We start from the raw sequence: 23,526 nt of genomic DNA on the forward strand, positions 1-23,526 counted from the left end.
TGCTGGGTGCTAGGAATATAAAGCAAACATTAAGGGGCATCTGGCTGGTACAGTCGGTAAAGTATGCAACTCTTGGTCTTGGAATTGTGACTTTGAGCCCCATGTTGGGTGTGGAGATTACTTAAAATCTTAAAAAAAGAAAAGCGTTAATAGGTTCCTTGAACTTAAAGAACATCATGATCTGGTGGGGGAGACACACAGTGATTAATAACTGTGGTTAACATGGCATTGTAAAAGAAACCTAGATTTGGAGTCAGATATAAGTGGCAGCTTGTTATGTAGTGATTAAAGCACAAAATTAACTTTACAGTCAGATTGCCTGAGGTCTAGTCCTGGCTTTGCCACTTCTTAGCTGTATCATCTTAAGCAGATTACTTAACCACTCAAAACCTCAGCATCCTCATCTTTGTAGAATGGAGATACTGATAGAATTTAACTTACAGAATTCTCATGGGAAGTAAATGAAATTATATATGTAAAGTGCTGACCATAGTTTAGGCATATAGCATATATTAACAAATAGCATGAGCTCAATAATTATGATTATGATACTGTTATAGCTTAGTGGGTAAAAGCTTAAAAATGTAGGCTGTGACCTCATTCTTGTGTTAGGAGTCCCAGTTGAGTAACCTGTTGGCCATGTAAATATGAGGAAGATATTTAACCTAAATCTCAGTTTCCTCATTTTTAAAATGCATCTTGTAATGGTGCTTGATTCATAGAAATTGAAAGAACTCATGTATCTAAAAGAGCTCTGAACCAGGACCTGAGACTTAGTGTTTCATGAAAAATAGCAGTGGTAATTTTTATTCTTGTTCTGCCATCTGCTGGCTGTTTTATCTTTGACATGTAAATTATTTTTTCTGAGCCTCGGTTTACTTACTTTGTTCAAAACAAAGTTGTTTTGAGATTGCAAGCATGTATAAAGTAGTTACGTTAGTGCCTGGTACCACACAGCTGTCATTCAGTACATGATAGCTGTTGTTATGGTGAAGTTTAATTTGTCAGGTGCTGAGAGTAAAATCTGCTTTGGAAATTAACAAAGACATCACAGAACTTGTGATGTTTGACTGAATTTTGAAGGACATGTGAAATTTTACCACATAGAAGTACTAATCTAAAAAAAAGACTCAGAGGTATCTAAGTGCCTGTCACAGTGCTTAAGGAACAGTGTTAAGTAGTAGGTTGCATTAAGTTACACATAGTTTAGTGTACCTGGTAGGTAGCATATTTGGTGGGAGAAGGGAACAGTGGAAAATGAAAGTTGAAAGGAAGGTTGGAGCCTGTTAGTAAAACATTTTGAATACCTTGCTGAAGTGTTTACACTTTATTCTTAAGGTCTTTGTTTTTCCAACTTTTTTTTTTTTTAAGTTATTTATTTATTTTGAGAGAGAGCGAGAGAGCATGAGTTGGGAAAGGGCAGAGAGAGAGAATCCCAGGCAGGCTCCACACTGTCAGCTCAGGCCCTATGTGGAGCTCTAACTCACGAACTGTGAAATCATGACCTGAGTCAAAATCAAGAGTCAGATGCTTAACTGTCGAGGCCACCTGGGCACCCCTGTTTTTCCAACTTCTAACAGCAGAGGAAACTAAATTTGCTGTGGGATAGGAAAGGGAATTTTTAGAAACTGGTGTTACAAACATTAATTTCTTGATAACTTCTGTTTTGTCTTAAAATTCATGCAGTGTTTTCCGTCTACATCATGTATTTGTTTCAGTACAAAAATATTTGAAGTCACATATTGGTTACATAATTCCCTCTCTGCCATCCTCCCATACTCTTCATCCCCTCAAATAATCTTTGGATATGTTTAATATTCTGTGATGTGCCAAGTTTATTCTCTAGCTTTAGTTCCCTGGCACACCTCTGCTGGGAACCCCTTGTATGTGTTCCCAGCATGAGAACTGTGGTTATAGATAATATGGCACCTTCGAAGCTTTTTTTTAGAAGTAGAGTAATAGGATAAGAGCTGTGCATTAAAGAACTGGGTAGGGCTGGATTGAATAGATTGCATTTCAATTAATTAAAAAGAACTTTCCTGGAGTACCTGGGTGGTGCAGTCGGTTAAGCAATTAAACCTCAGACTCGATTTCAGCTCAGGTCATGATCTCACAGTTTTTGAGATCAAGCCCCCACATTGTCGGCTTGGAGCTGGGTTAGGAGTCAGTTTAAGATTTTCTCTCTCTCAATCCCCACCTAACACCCCTACACCTCTCCCCCACTCACACTTACTCTCTCTCAAAATACACACACACACAAAGCAGATTCTTTCTCGTCTCTCAAAAAAAAAAACCACAACTCTCCTATTCTTTCTAGAAATTGTTTAGTCTTTGAACTGTGTGGATTGTTTTATGATCCAGATGAAGTCAGGGGCACCTGGGTGGCTCAGTTAGGTAAGCATCTGACTCTTGGTTTCAGCTCAGATCATGAGTAGGTTTGAGCCTTGAGTCGCGCTCTGTAAGGAGGCTGCTTCGGATTCTGTCTCTATTCCCCCCCCCCCCCCCAAAATAAATAAATTTAAAAAAACAACAACATTCAAATGAAGTCAGATTTGACCTCCTCTCTCTTCTGCTATTTTTGGTAGGAGTTTTGTTCTTACTCTGCCGGGGGTGTACCTAGTTGGTAAAGGGGAAAACCTTTGAGCAGGAATTTCCAAGAGATTCATTTTTTAGGCACTGAATTCTAGCTTCTCCTTTATCCTTTCTTTTTTAGTCTTCTGTGCTACTGTTATTTGTTTCAAAATAAAGTAGGGGGCGTCTGGGTGGTTCAATTGGTTAAGTGTCTGACTCTTGATTTTGGCTCAGGCCACGATCTCATGGTTTGTGAGCTCAAGCCCCGGATCAGGCAGAGCCTGCTTGGGATTCTTTCTCTCTCTCCCTCTCTCTCTGTCCCTCCCCTGCTTTCTCTCTCTCTCTTTCTCAAAATAAATAAATAAACTTAAAAAAAATAAAGTAGAAAGCACTGGTCTCTCAATACTTCTGTATTAGCTTAAATGACTAGGATTTGGGGAATCATGGGAGTTTAGATATTGGCTTAGATAACCTAAGTATAGTTCTAGTTCTTTCACTGCTTGATACATAACCTCTCTGTTCTTTTTTTTTTTTTTTTAATTTTTTTTTTTCAACGTTTATTTATTTTTGGGACAGAGAGAGACAGAGCATGAACGGGGGAGGGGCAGAGAGAGAGAGAGGGAGACACAGAATCGGAAACAGGCTCCAGGCTCTGAGCCATCAGCCCAGGGCCTGACGCGGGGCTCGAACTCCCGGACCGCGAGATCGTGACCTGGCTGAAGTCGGACGCTTAACCGACTACACCACCCAGGCGCCCCAACCTCTCTGTTCTTAAATGGAGGTGATTATCCTTGTTCATATCACAGGCCTACTTTTGAGTATAGGTGAGATACTGTATTCAACATTGGTGTATAAAGTTGAAAAGGTAATATATTGCCATTGGATAAAGTTGTAGGCTCTGGAGCCACATTTCCTGGGTTTCAATTCTGGCTCTGTCCCTTACAAGCTCTGTGTTTCCAGACACACTGCCATTATCCTATGTTCTCTGGTTCCTGCTTTATCTCATTTAATCCTCACAACAACTTCATGAGATAGGCATTATGATTATCCCTATTATAAGTGAGAAAACTGAAGAACAAAAGTTTGGGTAATGTGTATGATGTCACACAGTTAGCAAGTAAGAAGTTAGGATGTGCACGCTAGCTCCAAAGCCCAGGTTATTAATATTAGGCAGATACACTTCCTAACAGAGCAACTATCTAGAAAATTCTTTGGCTTACCAATTAACAAGATAAAGTGGAATTTCCGTGAAAAGGAAAAATTTATGAGGTCCAAACCTCCTTGTTGAGTATATTTTACCACTTGTTAAAGAATGATTATTTAATATTATAAACGTTCATATATTACTTCCTGAGTTTATTCTGCTAAATGTCTTGTAAAAAGCATGTACTCATAAAGTTTGATATCTTCCCTCTGACACACAACTTTCATTTATTTTCTCTTCTGCAAAATAAGTAATTTTGAAGTTTACCAACTGAGGTGGAAATATAGCTTGTTTTATCTGGGGGATGAATTTTAAACATTTAGGAAAATGGTACAATGAAGAATAGAAAAAGCAGGAAGAATTCATAGCTAAAACTTGGGAAATAAGGGGCGCCTGGGTGGCTCAGTCGGTTGAGCGTCCGACTTTAGCTCAGGTCATGATCTCGCGGTCCGTGAGTTCGAGCCCCGCGTCGGGCTCTGGGCTGATGGCTCGGAGCCTGGAGCCTGCTTCTGATTCTGTGTCTCCCTTTCTCTCTGCCCCTCCCCCATTCATGCTGTGTCTCTCTCTGTTTCAAAAATAAATAAACGTTAAAAAAAAATTAAAAAAAAAACTTGGGAAATAAGATAGGTAAAGTTCTATGTGGCAGCAGTTGAATTCAATGAATTATTTCCTTTGAAATTGTTCTAATGTGTCCTTACTACATCTAGCTGCAGAGGAAGCTGGGATGTGTGGTCTTTGTTACAAGTGGTTGTATGGTCAGGTAAAAATAAAAGGTTTTATTAACATAGAAACAGAGGACAGATATTAGGGTTGGCAGCCAATAGTCAATGTCACACTGGGCCAGCCATTTATGGCTTTTATGAAGTCTGTTTCCTCATGTATAAAATAATATATTTGTTACTCACCTTATTCAGTACAAAATCAAATATGTGAATGTGAAAGCACTCTGTAAACTGTAACATGTAAATATTTTAATAACAATTTTTGATTATAGAAATCTGTGCTGAATAGAAAGTCTCATTTTTTTTTCGGAGAAGAAAACTGGTAACATCCCCAAAATTAACTACCATTGACATTTCGATGTATTTTTTTTTCTAGTCTTGTATTTATTTACAGTTTCATAAACTTTTTTTAAAAAGTAGGTTCCATGTCCAATGTGGGGCTTGAACTCACGACCCTGAGATCAAAAGTTGCATGCTCTACCAACTGAGCCAGCCGGGTGCCCCTATAAACTATTTTTTACGACAGTTTTATTGAGATATAATCCACATATTATGCAGTTCACCCATTTAAAGTGTATCCCAATTCAGTGGTTTTTAATATATTTGTAGAGTTGTGCAGCTATAACCACAATGAATTTAGAACATTTTCATCACCGCCCCACAAAAAAAAGCCCTATAGCCATGAGCATTCACTTCCCATTTTTCTTCAACTCTTCCTCCACCCATCCCTAGCATCCAGTTATCTACTTTCTGTCTGTATAGATTTGCCTATTCTGGACATTTTATATAAATAGAATTATACGGTATTTGTTCTTTTGTGACTGGCTTTTTTCACTTAGCATACTATTTTTTTTAAGTTCATTTATTTGTTTGTTGTAAGTAATCTCTACACCCAATGTAGGGCTCGAACTCACAACCCTGAGATGAAGAGTCACATGCTCCTCCAACTGATCCAGCCAGGTGCCCCACTTAGTGTACTATTTTCAAGGTCCATCCATGTTGTGTAATATATCAGGATTTTTTTTTTTTTTTTTTTTTGCTAAATAGTATTCCATTCTGTAGATATGCTATATTTTGTTTATCTATTCATCAGTTGATGGACATTTGGGTTGTTCCTACTTTTTAGTTATTCTAATAAGTTTTCTATAAATATTCACATACAAGTTTTTCATTTCCCTTAGGTAGATACGCAGGGCTGGAATTACTAAGTTATATGGTAAAATGGTATACTTTTTTTCCTCAAAGTGTCCACATCACTTTATATTCCCACTAGCAATGTATGAGAGTTCCAGTTTTTCTATATCTTCACCAACACTCATTATTTGACTTCCTGATTATAGCCACCCTCTTGGATGTAAGGTATTTATTTCATTATGATTTTGATTTGCATTTCCCTGATCGCTAATAATGTTGAACATTTTTCATATGATTATTGGTCATTTATACTTATTTGGAGAAACATCTATTCAGACCTTTGCCTGTTTTTAGTTGAGTTTTTTTTTTTATTATTGAGTTGTAAGAGTTATTTATATATTCTAGATACAAATCTCTTATTAGATATATGATTTGCAACTCATTTCTCCCATTCTGTGGGCTTTCTTTTCATTTTCCTGATGATGACCTTTGAAGCACAAAAGTTTCTTATTTTGATGAGATTCAAAGTGTCTGTTTTTTCTTTGGTTGTTTGTTCTTTTGGTGTTGTATCTGAGAAACCATTTATTAATCCAAAATCAGGAAGATTTATACCAGTGTTTTCGTCCAAGATGTTAATTAGCTATTACATTTAGGTCTTTGATCCATCTTAAGTTAATTTTTGTATATGATGTGAAGTTGGACTCCCATCTTTGTCCTTTTGTATGTAGATGTCCATTTGTCCCAGCATCATTTGTTTATAAGCCTGTTCTTTTGCCCATTTAATTGTCTAGGCATGCTTGTCAAAAATATTGACCATAAAAAAATATTTACCACTGGGGCACCTAGGCGGCTCAGTCGGTTGAGCATCCGACTTCGGCTTGGGTCAGGATCTCGCAGTTTGTGAGTTCAAGCCCTGCGTCGGGCTCTGTGCTGACAGCTCAGAACCTAGACCCTGTTTCAGATTCTGTGTCTCCCTCTCTCTCTGCCCCTTCCCTGCTCATGCTCTGTCTCTCAAAAATAAGTAAACATTAAAAAAATTTTTTTAAAACATAGACCATAAATATAAGAGTTTATTTCTGGATTCTCAGTTCTATTTAATTGATCTATATATCTATTCTATCTCAATTACTACACTATCTCAATTACTGTAGCTTTGTGGTAAGTTTCAAAATCGGCAAGTGTGGGTCCTCCAACTTTGTTGTTCCTTTCCAAGATTATTTCAGTTATTCTAGGTCCCTTGTATTTCTTTTCTTTTTCCTTCAAATTTTTACTTGAATGCTATTTAGTTAATGTACAGTGCAATATTGGTTTCAAGAGTAGAATTCAGTAGTTCATCACTTACATACAATACCCAGGGCTCATCATAACAAGTACCCTCCTTGATACCCATCACTCATCTAGCCCATTCCCCCATCCACGCCCCCCTCCCCCATCAACCCTCAGTTTGTTCTCTATCATTAAGAGTCCCCTCTCTTTTTTTCTCCTTCCCATATGTTCATCTGTTTTGTTTCTTAAATTCCACAGATGAGCGTAATCATATGGTATTTGTTTTTCTCCAGCTGACTTATTTCAATAACATAATACACTCCACCTCAATCCACATCATTGCAAATGGTAAGATTTCATTCTTTTTGATCACTGAGTAATATTGCATTGTGTGTATATACCACATCTTCTTTATCCATTCATTAGTCAGTGGGCATTTGGGCTCTTTCCATAGTTTGGCTAGATCCCTTGTATTTACATATGAATTTTAAGATCAGCTTGTTAATTTCTGCAAAAAGTAAGCTGGATTTTGATAGAGATTGTATTGAATCTGTAGATCAATTAATAATATTAAGTTTTCTGATCTATAAATATGGATGTCTTTCCATTTAGGTCTTTAATGTTTTATTTTAACACTTTTCTTAAATTTATTCCTATTTTATTATTTTTGATGCTATTGTAAATGGAATTTCCTTTTTATTTTTTTCATGTTTTATTTATTTTTGAGAGGGAGAATTAGCACAATTGGGGGAGAGGCGGAGAGAAAGGGAGACAGAGACTCTGAAGGAGGCTCCAGGCTTGAGCTGTCAGCATAGAGCCCGATATGGGGCTTGAACCCATGAACTGTGAGATCATGATCTGAGCTGAAGTCGGATGCTTAACTGACTGAGCCACCCAGGCACACCTGGAATTGTTTTCTTTTTTTTTTTTTTTTTTTTTAATTTTTTAATTTTTTTAACGTTTATTTATTTATTTATTTATTTTTTAATTTTTTTTTTTCAACGTTTATTTATTTTTGGGACAGAAAGAGACAGAGCATGAACGGGGGAGGGGCAGAGAGAGAGAGAGACACAGAATCGGAAACAGGCTCCAGGCTCTGAGCCATCAGCCCAGAGCCTGATGCGGGGCTCGAACTCACGGACCGCGAGATCGTGACCTGGCTGAAGTCGGACGCTTAACCGACTGCGCCACCCAGGCGCCCCAACGTTTATTTATTTTTGAGACAGAGAGAGACAGAGCATGAATGGGGGAGGGTCAGAGAGAGGGAGACACAGAATCAGAAACAGGCTCCAGGCTCTGAGCTGTCAGCACAGAGCCTGACACGGGGCTTGAACTCACTGACCGTGAGATCATGACCTGAGCCGAAGTCGGCCGCTTAACCAACTGAGCCACCCAGGCGCCCCTGGAATTGTTTTCTTAATTTCATTTCAAATTGTTCATTATAAGCATATAGATATAATTGATATTATGTATTATAAATAAAACAGGTCTTATAGCCTACAACCTTGCTGAACTTGTTTTTTGTTTTTTTTTTTAAGTTCTGATAGTTTTTGTTGTTAATTCCTTAGGACTCTCTCTTTTTTTATTTTTATTTTTTTTTTAATATTTATTTATTTTTTAAGAGACAAAGCAGGGGAGGGGCAGAGAGAGAGGGAGCCACAGAATCCGAAGCAGGCTCCAGGATCTGAGCTGTCAGCACAGAGCCCGACGCGGGGCTTGAACTCACGAACCACGAGATCATGACCTGAGCCGAAGTTGGACACTTAACTGACTGAGCTGCCCAGGCGCCCCTATTTTTTTTTTTTTTTTTATTTAATTATTTTGAGAGAAGGAGAACGTGCCACCTGGGGGGAGCCAGAGAGAGAGGGAGAGAGAGAATCCCAAGCAGGCTCCCCACTGTCAGCACGGAGCCCCACCCGTGCCTTGATCCCACAAGCTGTGAGACCATGACCTGCACCGAAATCAAGAGTTGGACACTCAACTGAGTCACCCAGGTGCCCTCCTTAGGATTTTCTTTGTACAGGATTATGTCACCTGCAAATAGTGATGGTTTTACTTTTTCTTTCCAATCTGTATGCTTTTTATTTCTTTCTCTTGCTTAATTCTAGGACCTTCAGTACAATATTGAATAGAAGTGGTGAAGGCAGGTATCTTTGTCTTATTCCTGAGTTTAGTGGGGAAATATTCAGACTTTAAACATTAAGTATGATACTGACTGGGTTTCTCATAATCTTTATCAGGTTGAGGAAGTTCTATAAACTATTTTTATACCTTACTTCTGTATGTCATTAATATATCTTTGAACTGTACTTTTTAATGGCTGCCATTAAAATGTCACATGTATGGTATACTTCGTTTAAGATTTGTCCTCCTGAGTCAGTTTTTAATTTGAAGATATACTTTATCAGCGTGTGCAGAATGATGAGAAGGATGTTACTTTTCTGCGCTAGTTTTCAATTAAAACTTTAAAAATGAAGATAATGCTTGACTACTTTTTAGAATAGGGGTGAAAGAATAAATGAAATAATGGATAATTCATGTAAGATACTCAGCACAGTCACATAGAAAGCATGTAATGAATAATAGCTCCTATAATTGTATTTTAATTATATTATTGGGGATATTTAGAGTGTTTATTTCTATAATTAAAACCCTTACACTCACATCTTTGTGCTTATTTGATTAATTCTTTATTCCTCAGACTGGAATAACTGGGTTAACCTTTTCTATTTTGAGGATGCTAACACCTAAAGCAAATTCTTTTACCCACAGAAATTCATCTTGTTTAAATTATCAGATTGGGATGGGGATTTTGTGGGAGATCAAGTTGGAAATAAATGGGGCTAGATTTTGGAAGAACTGAGTCATCAGTCTAATAATCTAAGAATTTTGTCTTCTTCAGACACATGAAAGTCCATTCAAGGTTTGAGCAGGGAAGGGTCATGAATAGTAATTTAGGAAGATTAATCTATACCTCTGAGGTCTTCCCTGACCATCCTTGACTGATTAGGGCACCCTGCTTGTGCTTACATACTACCCAATATGTCCTCTAATATGGTATTTAATGCACTTTATGTAAATACTTGTTTAAATGTTTCTCTTCTGCTTCTTGAAAACATGGGTCACCTGTTGTATTCCCACTGCCTAACACAATATCTAACATATGGTGGACTGAGTAAAAATACTTGTTGAACGAGTAAATGAATGTTTTGTTCTCTACTTTCCCAGAAACTAACTTGTTGGCTTTTGTATTCCTTTTATGTTTTTTCTGGGCTCCAAGGAGGAGGCATCTCCGTATTCCTTACTTGATATCTGCTTAAATTTCCTGACTACTCACCTTGAGAAGTTCTGTTCAGCAAGACAAGATGGAACTTTGTGTCTGCAGGAACCTGGAGTATTCCCACAGGAGGTGGCTGATCGACTGCTTCAGACCATGGCCTTTCATGGTAAAAACTAGACAGAGGAAACCAGAATTATGTGCTGTTAATTGGCATTGGATTTTGAAATGCTGCTGTGGCCATTTAATTATTTTCTTAGAAAAGGCCAGATGAGCCTGATTCCAGGAAGAGGAATTCATTTATTTTTGCCTATCCTGCCACTTACTGTGTAATTTGGAATAAGCGTTTTTCTTTTCTAATCTGGGAAAATTGCTTTTTATCTTTCTTCTTCTTTTTCTTCTTCTTTGCTTTTCTCATGGCAAAAATAATTTATCTAAACTTTCAAAATATCCATTTAGAAATTTGCTGGTATAAAATACCTTACATTTTTCCTTTTTTCTTTTGAGAGAGAGAGAAAACACACACACACACACACACACACACACACACACACACACACACACAAACGATGAACAGGAGAGGAGCAGCAGGAGAGAGAGAATCCCAAGCAGGCTCCATGACCAGTTCAGAGCCCCACACAGAGCTCAATCCCACAACCCTGGGATCACTACCTGAGCTGAAATCAAGAGTCAGACACTCAACCGACTGAGCCACTCAGGCACCCCTACCTTACATCTTCATTTGGCAGTGGGAGAATAAATACTATTAGGGAGAAACTAACTTCTGCTGTTGACCTTTGAATTGGGAAAGTGTCGCTTAATTTAGTACTTCTGTTTTCAAAAACAAATTCTGAACATAAATTGGGAAAGTCTTCTCTCTGAAATTCTGTTTACGTATATTGAGGATTTTTGTTATTTCTGCTTAAGTTCAAAGGGATAATGTCTTTATATATTTCTGGTTTATAAACTCTTACAAGTAGAAAATAAAACTTGTCCACAAGTATAAAATAGAATGAAAGTGTGGCGATAATAACAACTATCATTTATATATTACCTGTTACATGCCAGACATTTTATGTTTTCCTTGAATTTTGTCAAAAACCCTCTAAAATAACCATTACTATCCCATTTATATATAAGCAGATAAAGAAACCTAGGTTCAGAGAAGTAACTTGTTAAAGGTCACAATGCATCAGTCCTGGTTTAAATGTAAGTCTGTCTGATTCCAAATCTGTGCTGTTTTCACTGCCACACAATCTTTCTACATCCCCCTTAGAGATATCCCTGCTCCTAGATGCCAGATAATGCTATACATTTTTGCTGTGGCCTTAAATATATATATATTTATATACATAGTTTATATATACATAAAGTTTGAATCTAGATAATGCATTCCAAGGAAGGGTAGGAGAAATAAGGCTGTAATTGAGGCATTTTGGAATAATTTTGGAAAGAAGACGTCTGCACTCCTTTTTGCACTAGTTGCTCAAGTCTGTAGTCTGTTTGAATTCTTCCAGCCTGCCAAAAGGAACTAGGGTAAATTTCAAAGGTACTACATATGGTAAAGTTAAAGATCCCTTACAGAGCTACGCAAGAATTTAAGAGATTATGACAGTGCCAACATTTCTTTCTTAGTCTTAGTTTAATGATTATGCTTAACATACTCAATTCACATATATATACATATAACTAATCTTGTAAATCAAAAGCATAAATGTTGGGGCGCCTGTGTGGCTCAGTCGGTTAAGTGTCCAAATTCAGCTTAGGTCATGATCTCACGGTTTGTGAGTTCAAGCCCGGCATTGGGCTCACCGCTATCAGCGCAGAGCCCTCTTTGGATCCTCTGTCCCCCTCTCTCTCTGACCCTTCCCCACACGCAAATGCTCTCTCCCTCTTTCTCTCAAAAATAAAAAATGAACGTTAAAAAAAAAGAATGTTAACTAAAGTTTTAAGTTTGCCACATTATTTTTGAAATATAACCACTGATAGCTAAGAATAGCAGCTAACAGTTATTGAATACTTATTATCACATACCAGGCACTGTAGCAAATGCTTTATATGGGTAAAATTATGGAAGTAGTTTTTAAGTGTAACTAAATGGTTATACTCCAAAGTAGTGTCTTAGAGAGGCTATATGCTTCATCAGTGTGTTTTCTACCTCTCCTTTGCAAGCTGCTATCAGATGAGGAAACTGAGAGTCAGAGAAATAACTTGCCCTCCCATTGTGTTACCCCAATGTGATTACCTGCCTTATTCACCAAAAAATGTTCTGAATTACTTAATCTCTTTGCAAAAATTATACCCACTTGCAGACAATCAAGGGTGGATACTATTCACCTGAAACTAATATAACATTGTATGCCAACTATACTTCAGTAGTAAAGATAAAAATTTAAAAAGTAGAAAGCTGTGGGAATGCAAGCTGGTGCAGCCACTCTGGAAAACAGTATGGAGATTCCTCAAAAAACTAAAAATAGATCTACCCTATGACCCAGCAATTGTACTACTAGATATTTTATCCAACGGATACAGGTGTGCTGTTTTGAAAGGACACATGTACCCCAATGTTCATAGCAGCACTATCAACAATAGCCAAAGTATGGAAAGAGCCCAAATGTCCATCGATGGATGAGTAGATAAAGAAGATGTGGTATATATATACAATGGAGTATTACTTGGCAATCAAAAAGAGTGAAATCTTGCCATTTGCAACTACGTGGATGGAACTGGAGGGTATTATGCGAAGTGAAATTAGAGAAAGACAAAAATCATATGACTTTACTCATATGAGGACTTTAAGAGACAAAACAGATGAACATAAGGGAAGGGAAACAAAAATAATATAAATACAGGGAGGGGGACAAAACAGAAGAGACTCATAAATATGGAGAACAAACTGAGGGTTACTGGAGGGGTTGTGGGAGGGGGGATGGGCTAAATGGGTAAGGGGCAGTAAGGAATCTACTCCTGAAATCATTGTTGCACTATATGCTACCTAATTTGGATGTAAATTTTTAAAAATTAAATTAAATTAAAAAATTATCCATTAAAATATTCAAGCCCTTTGGAAAAAGAAACTTAAAAAAATAATAAAAAGTAGAAATCTGCGGGAAAAAAACCTTACAGTACTTCTAGGCTGTATTATATGTTACATGACAAGTTTGAAATTCAACTTATGTATTTGTCAAATGTAGATTAAGAGATAATTAAAATATGAAAAATTGAAAAACAAGTGGATACTACTGATAATATGCAAAAGAACATACTGCCAATTCTTGTCAAAATTTATAAAATTGTTTTATCAGTTTTTCTGTGTATTTGAAAATTTTCATAATAAAATGGAAGAAGTCCTATGAATACTTTTAGAATTTATAATATCATTTTTTAATAGCATAATGATTTTAGAAAATACTTAGCTTCTTTACATCAAAAATTCTTTCTTATTTACCCAATTCAAAGGAGTAACGATACTGGTAGCAGGTTTTATTAAAATAAGCCAGATACTGGGGTACCTGGATGGTTCGGTTGGTTAAGCGTATGACTTCGGCTCAGGTCGTGATCTCGGTTCACGATTCAAGCCCCATGTTGGGCGCTGTGCTGACAGCTCAGAGCCTGGAGCCTGCTTTAGATTCTGTGTCTCCCTCTCTGTCTGCCCCTCCCCTGCTCACGCTGTATTTGACTCTATCTCTCAAAAATAAATAAATGTTAAAAAAAATTTTTTTTAAATAAAATAAGCCAGATGCTAACAAGTTTTACTTATGGGGATCTTTGATTCTCTTGCCATAATCTTTGCTTATTCTGTGCCATGGTGCTAAAAACTTTCAAGGGAATGTGTGCATAAGAATTAGAAATCAGAATAAGAATTTTGTCATCTAATGGTAATGCCTCTGTACCTAATCTAAACTGATACACCTTGACATGTTCAACCTTCTGTTTTGAGATTAAATTGAAAAGAATAATACCTTTTGAAACATTATGGATTTCATCCTTGAATAGTCAACTAGACTTTCTAGGTGACTGAGAGCTCATTCTCCCAGAGTAGTACCCCACTTATCTGGAGCTCACATTGCTGGTCACCTTTGCTGTCTATAGTCTAAACCAGAAAGCAATAAAAAATGCTGTCGGGCGAAATCCTTGCATTTAGGCTTGTGTACTTCACTTCTTGAAAGAAGCGCTTGAGGAACCTTCATTTAGAGCATATTCTTGAATGGGAGTATTGAGAACTGTGGTAGAGTAGGAGGATCCTAAGTCACTTTGTCCCATAGATACTCCTAAATAATACCCACATCAGTGTAGATAATCTAGAGCATATTCTTAAATATACATGGTTCTAGTTACCTTGGGTCTTTTTTTTTTTTTTTTTTTTGAGAAAGATCTCTCTCTCTCTCTCTCTCTCTCTCTTTTTTTTTTTAAATTTTTTTTTTAACGTTTATTTATTTTTGAGACAGAGACAGAGCATGAACGGGCGAGGGTCAGAGAGAGGGAGACACAGAATCCGAAACAGGCTCCAGGCTCCGAGCTGTCAGCACAGAGCCCGATGCGGGGCTCGAACCCACGGACTGTGAGATCGTGACCTGAGCCGAAGTCGGCCGCTCAACCAACTGAGCCACCCAGGCGCCCCATCTCTCTCTCTCTTTTTTAATGTTTGTTCATTTGAGAGAGAATGGGGAAGCAGCAAAGAGGGACAGAGAGAAATAGAGAATCCCAAGCAGGCTTTCAGTGCAGAGCCCGATGCGGGGCTTGATCCCATTGAACTGTGAGATCATGACCTGAGCTTAAATCAAGGGTCAGATGCTTAACTGAGTGAGCAGCCCAAGCACCCCCCTTGGTTCATAACAAACTAAGAATTGATCATCTAAAGGGGACAGGCTGCCAACTAACAACCCAAGTAGATAGTATGACAGTGAAGGAAGATTTAGCTTAAATATACTGTAGCAAGTACAATTATTGGTCATGGAAAAAAGTAGACGATTCTTAAATATGTTCATTTTTGAAAGAAGGGGAAGATAATCCAGAAAGATTTCCTTCAGATGTAGTAATGACATTTGGGTAGTGCTTTCAGTTTGCAAAATGCTTTTTATATATATTGTCTTATTTAATCTTCATAGCAGTCCTTGTGAGGGAGACATAATTATTCCCCTTTTATAGATAGGGAATCTTAGACTTGTGGAATAATTTCTCTAGTGTCAAAAAGCCAATAAATGTTGGAACCAGGACTTAAACACAGGACTGATTTCCAGATATCATGCTCTTTTTAAAAATTTTTGCTGTTAAAAAAAATAATAATAAAAAAATTTTTAAAAATTCTTTGCTGTTTTAATTCCATTACTATTAAATGTAGGACCTTAAACTTAGTTATTAGAAAACTTTACTTAGCACCTGGGTGGTTCAGTTGGTTAAGCCACCAGCTTGATTTTGGCTCAAGTCATGATCTCACAGATCCTGAGTTCAAGCCCCATGTTAGGCTCTGCTGTGACAGATCCTCTGTATCCATCTCTCTGTCCCTCCTACCCCCTCATCTCTCTAAATAATAAATAAATATTTTTTTTTTAAAAGAAAAAAATTTGCTTAATATAGATTGACCCAAAGAGACCAGGAGTAACTATTTTACAAAATGTATGTATATGATATCAAAATTTGACAGCACATTTTGTAATGCACGGTGATAGTCACTATAAGATTAAAATCAGTCTTAACTGAAGAGTCTAAAGTTTCATCTATAAAAGACAAAACTGACATAAAAAATATGTGCAAATATATTTTGTGGTATAAACAGGAAAACATTGATCCTAACTCAGAATCTATTTCCATTTTTGGTTTGCACAAGGGTCCTCAACAGAAGTTCCTTAACATATGTGTAGAGGGGGTTACTAGTGGGTTCAGAAGAGGCCCAGTAGAAGTAAAATGTATAAGAAGGAAGCTCCGGAGAAGAAGAAAATTATTAAACACCTGTTGTGTACCTGGTGTTATGTTAGGTATTGAGTGTACAATATTGAACACAGGAGGAATCTTGCTTTCATGGAGCATATTGTTCAGTAGGACTTGTTAACTTACTTAACTGTAATTAAGAAGCAAACCAACATATGGAATTACAACTTGTGATCAATTCTCTGAGGGAAAAAGAACATGGTTCTCTCAGGGAGAATAAAAAAGAAGGCATCTACTTTAGATTGGATGGTCAGAGAAAGCTTCTCCAGGGAGGCAATAACTTGGCTGAGACCTGCATGATGAGGAGGCGTCAGTAATGTAAAGATGGGCTCTCTCAGCACTGGCCAGGAATTCTTGAATATTTCCCTGATCAGCTACCCAGTGCTCCTAAAATTTGTTTAAAACTGTTTTCCAGAGTAGCTCTACCATTTTATATTCCTACCAGCAATATATGACTAATTCAGTTTCTCCAAATACTTGCCAGCATTTGCTATTATTACTGTTTTTTGTTTGAGTCATTCTGATAGTATTTGAGTCATTTCTTTAAGTATTTTTGCAGTCCTGCCCGCTTTCTCTTCTTCTGGGACTGCAGCGACATAAATAACTCTATTCACTTTTTTTCCCAGTATATATATGTTTTTCTGGTTATTTAGATTTAGGTAATTTCTGTTGTTTTATCTTTTAGTTCACTGATTCTGTTGTTCCTTCATTCTGTTATTGAGCTCAACCATTATTTTTCATTTTTAAGATTTCCATTTAGTTCTTTTTATATTTTCTGTTTGCTGAGGCAATTTTTCATTTCTTTTGAGCTTGCTTATAATTACTTATGAATTTTTATGATGGCTCCTTTAAAATCTGTCAAGGGATGTCAGGGGGCTCAGTCAGTTAAGCATCCAACTCTTGGGTTTCAGCTCAGGTCATGATCTCACAGTTTGTGAGTTCGAACCCCACGTTAAGATCTTCACTGACAGTGTGGAGACTGCTTGGGATTGTCTCTTTCCCTCTCTGTCTGCCTCTCCCCTGCGTGCTCTCTCTCTCTCAAATAAATAACATTTTTTTAAAAAAAGGATTTAAAATCTGTCAAATAATTTTAACATTTCTCTTATCTCAATGTTGACATCTATAGATAGCCTTTTTTCATTTTGAGATCTTATGATAAGTGATTCCTTGGTATAATAAGTGATTTTTGATTGACATCTAGACATTTGAAGTATTATGGGACTTTTCTGTTTTAGTTTGTGTCCCTGACACCATTCCATTGAGGAAGGTAGAGGCCTTTTTATTGCCTACCTTGTTATTGCCAGATTGGGGTATATATTCTGGTTCCCCTCTTGACTTCTGTTGACACCCAAGACATGGGGCTTCTCAGTACAGTTATGCAAGGGATGGAGTTCTGGTTCCCCACTAGGATTCTACTGATATCTTCCTAGCAGAGAGGGATGTGACTACCTCATTTCTCTTCCCATTTGACTTCCACTGACATTTTGGGGTGAGGTGGCCTCATTACTGTTGGGCATTGGTGAAAGACTTGACTCCTCATCAGGCTGTGTATGAGCCTATCCCAGCAGGGAGGGGAAGGGCACCTCATTACTGCCAGATGGATGTGAAAGTCCAAGCTCCCTGGATGGTATCCACTGCCATCAGAGGGGAGAAACTGGTTCTTATCACCCAACAAGGATGAGAGACCTGGCTCCCTACTCAGCCTTCTCTAACACCTTCCTGTGGGGAGATTGGGGCAACTAGTTACAGGTAAGGAGGGTAAAAGTCTAGGCCCCCCGCTTGGCATATGATGGTATGGGTAACGGTGGGACCACAGTCTTTTCTGTGGTGGTTGGCTGAAGTAAAGTAGTTACTGCCTGTAAGTTTTCTGTCCAGGGGTGCATGGCTGTCTCAGTCACTGGAACATATGACTCTTGATCTTGGGGTTGTGGGTTTGAGCCCCACACTGGGTATAGAGATTACTTAAAAAAATTAAATCTTTAAAATAAAATAAAAGTTTTCTGTCTTGTTAGGTTGCTTTCTTCCTGGTTCTTTAGCTAGAATGAACAGATTTGGGGGGAGCTTTTTTTTTTTTTTTTTTTTTTTGGTCCCTGTCTGCATTTCTGGGTTGCCAACTTCTTCAACTTTAAGAGGGATATATGGGGCAAGGAAAAAACTTCAGGAACTTCATCATGTCATTTGTTGGGTCCCAAGGTCCCTAGCTGATCTGCTTTTCTTCTCTTTAAGCATGATCTAGCCCCAACTCACCTTTCCATCTTGTTTCTTGTCTTTCCCCACTTGCATGCTTAAATCTCTGAGCATATCTCATTCCTCTTCCCCTCTTTATTAGGGAAACGTAGCTCTACCCTTTCTTATGTTCAAGCAGTGTAGAACTACTTGCCATTTCCTAACTATTTTTGTGCTTTCACATCTCTGAGGTCTTTGGGAGGGCATTTTTTAATTGAGATAAAAGTGACATATAACATATTAGTTGAAGTGTACAACATGATTTGATATATGTATGCTAAGACTTTGTTTATGCTGTTTATTCTTTCAATACCACTCACCTTTCTGCATCCTTGAATTTTTCTTCATCTTTGAAGGACTTACTCAAAGATCACCTCTTCCATTGAATCTTTCTAGGTCTTCAGGCATAATGAGTTGCTTCCTTTTCTTTGTTTTCATGGTACTTTGTACTTAGCTCTGGTATACCATATACTTCAGTTTGTTACCATTGTTTGAGACTTCTACTCCATGGAATTTTGAATTCTTTGAGTTTAGGGACATATCCTATTTTGCTTTGTATATACATTTCATAGTGTTTGGCATATAATAATTGCTTAATAATTGTTCAATGGCTGGAAACTTACCATGAATTAATTAATTAAATTAACTCCCCTGAAATAGAATTGAGGTGGTTTAAGACTGTCTCTAGAATGGCACTGCTCAAAGAAATACAACATAAGCCACAAATGTGAGTCATATATGAAATTAAAAAAAAAAATTAACATTTATTCCTTTTTGAGAACAGAGAGAGACAGAGTGAGAGTAGGGGAGGGGCAGAGAGAGAGGGAGACACAGAATCTGAAGCAGGCTCCAGGCTCTGAGCTGTCAGCACAGAGCCAATGTGGGGCTCGAACTCACAAACCGTGAGATCATGACATGAGCCAAAGTCGGGCACTTAACCTACTGAGCCACCCAGGCACCCCATGAAATTTTAAATTTACAAGTGACCACGTTTAAAAAGTAGAAACATGAAACTAATTCATATTTTTATTCAATCTAATATAGCCAAAATAACATTTCAGCATATAGTCGGTAAGAAAATTATTAGTGAGATATTTTTCATCTTTTGTAGTATATCTTCAAAATCTAGTGTGTATTTTACACTTACAGCATCCCTCAGTTTGGACTATCTGCATGTCAAGTGCTCAATAACTGTGTGTGCTAAGTAGCTACTGTATTGGACAGCACAATAATTCCACAATAATGGAATTCTTTTTTTTTTTAAGTTTATTTATTTTGAGAAAGAGAGAGAGTGGGAGAAGGGCAGAGAGAGAGAGAAAGGGAGAGAGAGAATCCCAAGCAGGTTCCATGCTACCAGCGCAGACTCAATGTAGGGCTCCATCTCACAAACTTGTGAGATCATGACCTGAGCTGAGATCAAGGTTAACTCTCAACTTACTGAGCCACCCAGGTGCCCCTGTAATTCTTAATATATAGTCATTTTTGTCCGCTGTGACAGGTAAAGGTTTTTCTTGAGTTTAACTCTTTAACCATAAATAAGTCTGCAAAATCCACTAGAAGGCAGTGCTCCCTTAAAAGAAAAAAACAAAAACAAAAAAACTTTCGTTCTAATTTAAGGGTGACAGGCTGACTGCCCAAGTTCTATCTTTAGTATGAGTCTGCTGAAGTACCACTTAGAGTTTTTCCCTTGACTCCAGGCTATTTATTTACCTGGTCCCAACTATTCACTTACCCCAGACTATTCTTAGGCCACCTTATATTGGCATGGCCATTATTTCTTTCACAGTAAATGTTGTTTAATTGATTCATGATATTGTTGAGATAGATGTGGTTCCAAAGCATCATATACTTCTGGCACTATTAAGATCAGGTAGATCTCTAAGGGAGTTTAAAAAGTTGCTGTATCGGGGCGCCTGGGTGGCGCAGTCGGTTAAGCGTCCGACTTCAGCCAGATCACGATCTCGCGGTCTGTGAGTTCGAGCCCCACGTCAGGCTCTGGGCTGATGGCTCAGAGCCTGGAGCCTGTTTCCGATTCTGTGTCTCCCTCTCTCTCTGCCCCTCCCCCGTTCATGCTCTGTCCCCGAAATAAATAAATGTTGAAAAAATTTTTAAAAAATTAAAAAAATAAATAAATAAAAATAAAAAGTTGCTATATCTACTTTGAATTCATCTGACGGAAAGGGGTTATAACCTCTAGATACTTTTAATAAAATTTCAGATCTAGCCAGTAGTTCAATGAGTTATAGACATGCATGTGGTAAATATATGTGTGTATATATATGTTTGTATGTATAATAATGTGTTATAGTGAAATTGAAGAATAAACTCATAATGTAGTAGTAACAAATTAATCCCCCAGATTGAATAGCTTAACACAAAGCTTATTTATACTTCACTTATGGTACATAAATGGTGCAAGTACATGGAGGGTTCCTCTCCATGGTTGCCCTTGGATCCAGGCTGATGGAGACTCCACTCTCAGAAAACTATACTGTCTAGAACTTGAAGATTCCTCATTTGTCATGCAGGAAAAGATAACATGGGAAATCATGCACTGACTCTCGGGTCTTTCAGCCTAAAGCCCATTGGCCAGAACTAGGCACATGGCCCCATCTAACGCTAAGGGTGGGCTGGAAAATGTAGTTCTCTCTGTGTCCAAGAAGGCAAGTAGAACCAGATATTAGTGAATATCTGTAATATCTACCACAGTCCTGATTCTGCCACTTGCTAGCTCTCTGATCTTGGAAAGCCACTTTTCTGAGCCCCAGTTTACTCATCTATAAGTTGTAGATAATAATATTTTTATCTTGTGGAATTGTTAACATATATTTAAATGAAATACTGTTACATGGATGTGCTTTGGAAATGTAAAGTATGCTGGAAATTTTAGCAATTCTTTAATCATTTTTTGAAATTAAGTGCTGCTTGTTTTTTTTCCAGGTCTACTGAATGATGGAACTGTAGGTATTTTCAGGGGCAACCAGATGCGCTTAAAGCGAGCTTGCATTCGCAAAGCCAAGATCTCTGCGGTTGCTTTCCGGAAAGCCTTCTGCCACCACAAGTTAGTGGAACTTGATGCCACAGGTGTGAATGCTGACATCACAATTACAGACATCATCAGTGGGCTTGGCAGTAACAAATGGATCCAGCAAAATCTCCAGTGCCTAGTGCTGAACTCATTAACTCTCTCCCTCGAAGATCCTTATGAGCGGTGCTTCAGCCGGCTTTCTGGCCTTCGAGCATTAAGCATCACTAACGTTCTCTTTTATAATGAAGACCTGGCTGAAGTTGCCTCGTTGCCAAGATTAGAGAGCCTGGATATTTCTAACACCTCGATCACAGACATCACAGCTTTGCTGGCCTGCAAAGACCGACTCAAGTCTCTAACCATGCACCACTTGAAATGTTTAAAAATGACAACTACCCAGATATTGGATGTTGTTCGGGAACTGAAACATCTGAATCATCTTGATATTTCAGATGATAAACAGTTTACATCAGACATAGCTCTTCGCTTACTAGAACAAAAGGACATCCTACCCAACCTTGTCTCACTAGATGTTTCTGGGAGAAAGCATGTGACAGATAAAGCTGTTGAAGCCTTTATACAACAACGGCCCAGCATGCAGTTTGTAGGTTTGCTGGCCACTGATGCAGGTTACTCTGAATTCCTCACCGGCGAAGGACATTTGAAGGTTAGACTTTAAAAATGTATTATTTTGTCAGGCTGACCAATGTCTTAGTTTGCATAAAACTCCACTAAGATGAATGTCTAACAATATATGGAAGATGTTTGTGAAAGAGGGCATTGTATAGTGGAAAGGCCTTGCTTTAGAGTGAGAGAGTTCCGATAAAAATCCTAGCTTAGTTGCTTCGTGACTCAGAGCAAGCTATGGATGTAACTTTTTGGGTTTCCATTTCTTTACTTGTAAAACAGATATTCTTACAGAATTCTTCTGAAAATTAATAGTCATATATGTAAAGCGCAAGTCCTAGTAGGCCCTGGATAAATGATCATTTTCATGCTGGTAATGTTTAGATATTTTGAACCATTGAAACATACCATTTCTAATGGGTTGCTTTAAAAAACTCCTTGTTGAATTGGTATCCATTGGGAAGTCAAGTTCTCCAAGGAGATCTTTGCTGTAGAAATGGTGGAATTTTGCTTTTCTTAAGGTTTTTCATGCCTAATAGTTTAAATTCATCTGCTTGGTACAGCTTGGGATTGAAAGATGAAAAAGATACAGGATCTGCCTCCAAGGAGCTAAGTCTGACAGGAGTGGTGATGGTACAATCCTCAACAACTGTAAAGCCAAGGATCAGTGTAATTGCTGTAAGAGTGGGAGAAATTTCTTCTAGCTGGAGAATCTGGGACTTGATGGAAAAAATCGTATCTGAGTCAGACCTTGAAGGATAGAATAATGGCAAGTTTAAGAAAAACTGATATTTTTCTAATATACACTGTATCCTCTAAATGCTTTACATTGATAGGTATTAGCTCCCCCCACCCCCATTTTATAGATGAGAAACAGACTCATAGAAATTACATGATTTTATAGTTAGTTAGAACCAACAACTGGATTTATGTTTAATTCCAGAGCCCCATTTTTTTCCCCCTACTGCCAACACTACTTAAGCAGAAGCATCTTTTGATCCCACCTGGAGCAGTCAGGGATGGCCTAGAAGCGGATACTGTGACCCAAATGGCAAGGTATCTTTTTTGAGTAACCAGCATTGACTCAAAAAAGGAGAAGGAAAAGTTAGTTGTAAACATCTTATGAACATCTCAGTTCTTAAATTATTTGTAAATTTAGACCTTAAAAAATAGAATGTAAAAAATGATTTTGAGTCACTCTTTTTATTCATTCAATGTTTATGTGCCTCTGTGCACTAGGCACTGTGCTGGACATGGGGATTTGATGGTGAGACCAGACTGATGTGATCTTGCCCTCATGGAGCTTGTAATTTAGTGAGGGAGTCAGACAATCAAATATCATATGCCAACAGTGTGTGTGTGCTTTAAGTATATATATACACACATACACATTTAAATATAGGTTTAAATATATATCACGTACATATATATATTTTTATATATACTATATATACACACACATATATATGCTTTAAACTTTATTGTGCTAAGAATCTGGAAGATACACAATATTATGTATGAGAATGTTCAACAAACTTGATTT

General features: G+C 37.7%; 1 protein-coding gene across 1 annotated transcript in view; it reads left to right on the top strand.

Annotated features, from left to right (window-relative positions):
- Positions 1 to 23,526, top strand: part of ZYG11B (zyg-11 family member B, cell cycle regulator) — a 93,019-nt gene that overhangs the window by 16,502 nt on the left and 52,991 nt on the right. Inside the window, exons 2-3 of the mRNA XM_043574988.1 lie at positions 10,178 to 10,343; positions 21,269 to 22,023. Of these exons, the coding sequence (XP_043430923.1) occupies positions 10,178 to 10,343; positions 21,269 to 22,023 (921 nt within the window). The remainder of the gene's footprint in view (positions 1 to 10,177; positions 10,344 to 21,268; positions 22,024 to 23,526) is intronic.

The sequence above is a fragment of the Prionailurus bengalensis genome, chromosome C1 (assembly GCF_016509475.1).
Source record: "Prionailurus bengalensis isolate Pbe53 chromosome C1, Fcat_Pben_1.1_paternal_pri, whole genome shotgun sequence".
In the NCBI taxonomy this organism is placed as follows: Eukaryota; Metazoa; Chordata; class Mammalia; order Carnivora; family Felidae; genus Prionailurus; species Prionailurus bengalensis.